The 6,451-nt window shown below is 39.0% G+C and overlaps 1 protein-coding gene across 1 annotated transcript; it reads right to left on the bottom strand.

The window, feature by feature from the left end:
* Positions 1 to 311: 311 nt before the first annotated feature.
* On the bottom strand, positions 312 to 5,092 carry LOC128738410 (solute carrier family 35 member E1 homolog). The gene is made up of 4 exons (XM_053833511.1): positions 4,319 to 5,092; positions 1,528 to 1,862; positions 1,230 to 1,469; positions 312 to 1,162 (listed from the first exon to the last, which is right to left on the bottom strand). The coding sequence occupies exons 1-4, from the start codon at positions 4,644 to 4,646 to the stop codon at positions 893 to 895; spliced, it is 1,173 nt and encodes a 390-aa protein (XP_053689486.1). The 5' UTR covers positions 4,647 to 5,092; the 3' UTR covers positions 312 to 892.
* Positions 5,093 to 6,451: the final 1,359 nt, after the last annotated feature.

The raw sequence follows: 6,451 nt of genomic DNA, 5'->3' as shown, positions 1-6,451 counted from the left end.
ATCTGCAAGGAAGCACTCGCCTGGAATCTAATGGGACAGCACAGAGGAGGCAATCCAGAGGCTCACGACGGCGTAACCAAGTCAACGATATTCACATCTCTCCTAGCGGCAGGTGACCATGGAGAAACATGACTTCACTCCATTGTTTTGCCGAACCGGCGGGTACAGGCTTATGTGCTTAAGTAACTAAGTACTTAAGTAAGTAAATAAGAGGTGCAAATCTTCCACACGATTGTAAGGATCGTGCTCGAATCACAAAAGCTAAAAAAAATGAACTACATAACCATTCTATGAATATATAGATACTATGCGTATTATGCAACTTTTATTAGTTTTCCTTGCTTGGACCGCAGTAATGCTGCACAGTCGAGTCGAATACAAATATTTTACTCTCAAATACGATTGCACCGAACAAAATTTGTTCATTGTCCCTGTCGATGAATAGTTTGCTTTTAAAGTACGTTGCGCTAGTGTTTTCATCTTGCTGCATCCAATTTTTTAGTACCGGATGAATACTGTTTTGTCATGCTATTTCTGTCGTTATATCTGTTAGCATTCGAAGCCTCTCGGTTTAGACAAAATCAAATATTTTAATAGTTTCAAGGTCAAGATAAAATATAAACGTCAATAATAAATAAATGATTTCTAGGTAGCTTTTCTATCGGTGAAGCGCTCTGCTTCTGTCACCTTGCGCGTTTGCCTTCGCCAATCACGCATTAATTTGTTACAATTGCTAGCAAAACTATGAACAGCGTTTAAACTATCCTAAATATTCAATCAACTAGTTTATCATTAACTGTACAAGAATGAAGCAACGAAAAACTGACGCAGTGGTTAATCTGCCTATGGCCTCGTTCAACCTTACTGTGATGTGTCTGGCGTAGTTCACATTCTAGACAAATAGTAACTTGTTGCCGGTGCCATTTATTGACGCACCTCCATTATTCAACAGTAGATTCGTTGTGCCACTACTGCTCCCGCTATGATGTATGCCTCCGTTCTGAGGATTACCACCATTGGTGAATCCATTCTTTCCACTGTAGTGACCATTACCGACCAGCAGTGAACTATCTTCCAGCGGTTGATACTTAATATTGTTGTTGGAGCTCGTGTAAGGCAGGAGCGTATCCTTTGCCGGGTGTAACCGAGAGAAATACTTCGCCTATAAACAAAGTACCAATATTTTTAATTATCAAAATACTACACAAAATCAATACGAAAATACTAACCCGGTTATAACACAGCACCCCAATGATTGCTAGTAACATGCCGAAAATGTTCATCCATGTTACCGGATTACCGAGAATGAATAGCGAAATCGCTATCACGAAAATACGTTTGCTGGCGCTGGCCACCGCATAGGTCAACGGAGCTACGATCGATAAAACACTAAACGCTATAATATTCTGCAGCCAGTTTAGGACACCGTCAGTGAAAAGTAATGCAATAACTCGGTAATCTCCCGTTATCTGAAAAATTACTCTCCGATTACAAACGTTATTCTGGCCTAAATTTTCTTTTACTCACAATGGCCGGATGCTTGATCACACTAAATAAATCGAAATAAATCCACAGTGGTAGAAACATAAATAGAGCTAGTCGACCTAGAATGTGCAGCAGTCGCAAATGGTGAACGCCAGTCTCCTTGAGAACTTTTTTGGAAAAAATGTTTTGTAACGAAAAGCCCATCGTCGCCAGCAATGCACTGATCAGCCCGATAGTATCGAATGATAGCTCCGTCATGGTGGCAATGCCAACACCTACGATGATCGGCACTAAACTAAGGTAGACGGGTTTGGTTTGCCGTTCACCCATGATAATCCGCGAAAGAATTACGGTAAATAGAGGCATAGTAGCTTTAACTGTAATGAAATAAAAGATGTACATGACCGTTAAATTCTAGTTGCGACCACTTCCCAGATAAGCTTAATCTTAACCTTAGTCAGTTTAAAATAATCTTAATCTAGAAATCATACCTATGACTATTCAATCTTATTGAAGTTTTTGGAGCGTCTTAGTAGAATACGAAATCTAAAATTAAAGAAAGGAAGAAAACATTTTCCAAATTAAATTCAACTATTAATATTTATTCGCGACAGATACGTATTTCGCCTACGACTTGCAGGCTTCTTCAGTTCGAAAACAGACAATGATGAAGTCTGCAAGTCATAGGCGAAATACGTATCTGTCGCGAATAAATATTAATAGTGGAATTTATTCTGGAAAAAGTTTTCTTCTTTTCTTTAATTTTAGATATTCAATGTTAGTAAGAATCACTTTAGTTTAGTTGAAATGTTCACTGAATTCTTTTGCCCCTACGATAAAACTGAACCTTGACGTGGTGTAGGGCTTTTTAACTAATCAGTAAATGAACAGCGGTCACGTTTAATTCTGAATGTGGGTATATGTCAAAATACATTTAAGATTTCAAGTGGGACTCGGGGTAAAAATTTACCAAATGTGATTGTTGCGTTGTTCAGAAAGTGCTTTTATTCCGTTTAAGAATAAAGCCAGTACGGGGATCTCTGATAATTAATAGATGAATGTTTCTGGGGCTCATCCCTATCTATCACAGCTGTAACAAATATCTCCAAAAATGCCGGTTTGTTTGGATCAGTCGGGAGCTTAGAGTTAATAAGGGGATGTAAGCGGGATATCAAACCCGGTTTGGATGCCGGAGCATTCTAAGGTAGCATGGGATGGGAAAATCAAATGAATTCTTATATTATATTGCTTTTAATTCACAATAATAAAATTTCTAGCGGTCGGTTTTTTTAAGTTTGCCAAAGGATTCCCGTTATAGATACTAAGCACTAGCTCTTTGGCCTCGAGGGTTGGGAAGCGGGTGCGACTCTACTATATTTTAAAGTTTCTGTCGACTACTGCGAACGTCCAAGTCATGTTGCGCTCAATTTAATTTGTAGACCTATCTTGGGATAGTGCATAAATACTGGGGGGATGTGTAAGATGAAATTTGCCATGATAAGTTCATAACCACTAACGGTCCAAAATTTGTCTTTCTATTGGTTTGTTTGTAGTTGTTTGTGATGGAAAATTGATAATAGGCGCGCGATTGAGGACCGGTGTTAGACGGGGCTGACGAATCCTCCAGTTCTTCACTATACTACATTTTACAACTCAAGTAGTACGAATCATCATCATCATCATTATATTTAAAATGACATTCCAGCCTTTGGCAGAGAAATCTCAGCGTCAGTTCGCGGAGTCCGCGCGGCGCTGGAACGCCTCTACCTGCGGGCATAGGCGAGTCGGTTATGCTTGTGATTAATGGGCGACATTGCCTGTCTCGTCAGGTAGAACTGATGTTTGAGGTCTCCCTGACACTTTGTTGACATCACAAAAGGGCCCAGCGCAGAGTTTTATACGCCATTAAGCGACCAGTTGGATAACTCGAAAAAAAGGAAAAGAAGAAAAAAAGAAAATGTTTACTGGATTCTTTTGCAAGTGGGTTTGACTATAGCATGAAGTTGCTAACTGATGTTAATGGGTTTTGTTTTTTTTTTTTTCAAACACAGGTCAGCATTTAAATTCGTCAAATTGAGTAATACTGAAGTTTGTTATCAGCCTAGGCTTTTTTTGCAACTGTGTAAATAAAATTTCTGGTGTTTCTAATTCGTCCGATGCATTTCACAATTGCATAAATGTTTTGTTCGAGTTAGGTACCTTTAAATGCAGAAATCTAATGTCAAGTCATACAAAATGTTGGCGCAAACTTATAGTTAGGTACCTTAGGTACCTTTCGAAGTAAAAACAGTTTTTACATCATGATGAAAATAGTAATAAAATAATCGCTATAGTAGGAAGGAACGATAGAGTGTTGCACATTTCAAATAAACAAAACAACTTTATGTTGGATGTACAAATATTATTGAGGTATACCGCTATTATTTTCGCAGTCGCTAATGTGAATACATTCCTACGCATTTGTAGAATGTTTTGGAATGTACATACGCTTAAAATTGAGCAAAACATCACTGTTCCAAGGCCGACGTGTTGCACCCAAAAAAGACGATGATTAGGCTCGAGCTTTATGATTTTTCTGCTATTCGTCTCTCCCACCCCAAAGGCCACAACTATAGGCAACCGAGTGTGACCTCTCGCTCAACGGTAGCGAACTGGCCTGAGAGAATAAAATTCATAGTGAAAGACAGCAGACGATGGGGTATGACGAGAAATGAGGATTTTGTAATTGATGTTTAGAGTTTGTTGTGCCATTGATTAGGTCATCGCCATTCACGTTATTTAATATAGACTACATTTTAATTGAGAGTTTTCAAATGAAATTATGTGTGCTTACCTGTGTGTGCGTATGACACCGGAACCTTCCAAATAGAGATATGCGATGTGACTGACGCTAGAAACTTTCCTAGAGCCAAAGGTACGATGAATTTGAAATAGTACCTCCATGAAATGTCTACGTACTTCCGGACGCCCCAAAGATTAAAGAATGGTCCACTATAGAGCGTGATGCTGGTTAACTGGACCATTGTCACTGTCATTGGATAAGGAAATTCGCTCAAAATCATTTTCCCTATGACATTGTTGCTACTGGACACGATGTACCACAAAATACAGAGAAATGCGATCGTCAGCATTTGACGAGTTGCGGTTTTATCAACGGCCATGATTGTGACTACTAGCAGACGCAAAATTGTGATCTTTTATTTCTTCAATGTTGTTGCTTTTTGGGTTTTGGCTTGGGTCCACAAACAAATCCTTTTCTCGATAAAAACTATACTGTAGCAAATCCTCACAATGTTTGCTAATTTACGCTTGAAAGGCTGGGTAAAATCGTTATGCTTAATAGATTGTACTGAACTATAGTTGACAAAAGTCCTTGCATTGTGAAGTACTGACGTCTACACTTTTCATTTTCTACAGCTGGATACACAAAACTTAAGAGACATAAGTAACGGCGAGAGACTTTTGACTTTTAGAATCACACTAGTTTACTTACATACCACGGTACGTCACTAAATTATTCTATAATAAACCGTGGTGTTTAGATATGTATTAATTTGGAAATGAATAACAGAGAACCAAACTGCACAAGATTCACAACGCGCTCCTAGCCCTGCAACCGCTGTGGCTGTGTATGTATTGGAGTGTGAGCCTGAGCCCATGAGGAGAAAATTGTCAGCTGGCTTTGACATTGCTGAGAGTTTTGCTGGGTTTGCTGACAAAACCAGGGGTGTGAAGTTGTCAAAATTTTACGGACTAATCGTCGACCAACATTTGAAAAGGGCGAATAAGCCAAACGTCGAACAGACCGAGCGTGGGTTATATTTTGCTGGAGAATCATATTATGCTTCCCGAATATTTCGTTTTTCAGCTTTATATAGCGGTGCGCAAAGGTAAATCATATATTATTGACAGTGTAAGCATGTGTAAGTTTTCTATATGTTTATGCTCTTATTCTTTGCTTAGGTAACATTTGTTTTGTTGTATTACGTACAGACTTACAAACAACCAAGGGGTCGGACACTCAGCACATTATGCCGCGGCACTTCAGAGATATCAAGCGGCACACCTCTAAAGCCTTATAAAAATAACATTTCTAGGGCTTTTCACACATCCGGTTCAATTTTATATGAAATGGGAGCACGGCCAGTTGTCAAAATCATCAAAATCAGAACTATCAGATTATAACGAATTTAACAAATTTTGCAGTTCGGCACTTCCGGTACAGCATCGGCACAGTTCGTCTCGTTTCAAGTCGCCTAAAGCCTAGTATCCAGCTGAAAAGAAAACAGCTCAAGAAAAAATCCTGGTATTTACCGAAGAAATTTTGACAACTGCAAGGCAAGCAATTATCTGTCATTTTTTCTTGTGGTAATAATTGCGCTGGATATTATTCCGTACGGAAAAGTGACGTTTTAATTCACTAGCATGTAAAACTGCGCCATCTGAAAGTAAAACAATATTTCTTGTGAGGTGCATACTAGTAAAGAAATCGCAAACGGAAAATCTTTTCTTCAGCATTTCTTGGCCTATCTTTTTGCCCATTTCTTTTCAGGTCGATACTAGGCTTTAACATAAAAACGGCTGTGCCGAGTGACCGACCCCTTGCAAACAACACAGTTCCAATGTCTTATACGTTAACCGAAAATGATAAAATTTAAATGCTGATTGCGTTTGTAAAAAATGTATCCATGTTTGAACGGGCAAACACGAAGCAAGCTACCCTTGCATTCAGCTGATGAGCGAGAGAGAAATATTGTTGCTTTTCTCATCACTCTTGCATTGACAGTTTCTTACGAGATTTCGTGTGAGTGTAAAAGAGATACTTTGACCACAGACAAACAGACGAGACACTCGCGTTAATTCCATCGTCCAATCAAAAACCACTCATTTTTCAAAAAAGCATGTTTCGCAACATGGACACACCGCGGCGCGCGAGTGTTACTTCGAGTTTTCAGAATAAAACCAT

Source organism: Sabethes cyaneus, chromosome 1 (genome assembly GCF_943734655.1).
Source record: "Sabethes cyaneus chromosome 1, idSabCyanKW18_F2, whole genome shotgun sequence".
NCBI classification, from domain to species: Eukaryota; Metazoa; Arthropoda; class Insecta; order Diptera; family Culicidae; genus Sabethes; species Sabethes cyaneus.
Note: the sequence above shows the minus strand (reverse complement) of the source record. Positions and strands in the feature narration are given on the sequence as shown.

Coding starts and splice junctions, on each gene's coding strand:
- LOC128738410 (XM_053833511.1), bottom strand. CDS start 4,646: ATGGCCGTTGATAAAACCGCAACTCGTCAAATGCTGACGATCGCATTT. Junction 1,863..4,318: donor GGTGTCATACGCACACACAG/GTAAGCACACAT, acceptor ATTTCATTACAG/TTAAAGCTACTATGCCTCTA. Junction 1,470..1,527: donor TGATCAAGCATCCGGCCATT/GTGAGTAAAAGA, acceptor GTAATTTTTCAG/ATAACGGGAGATTACCGAGT.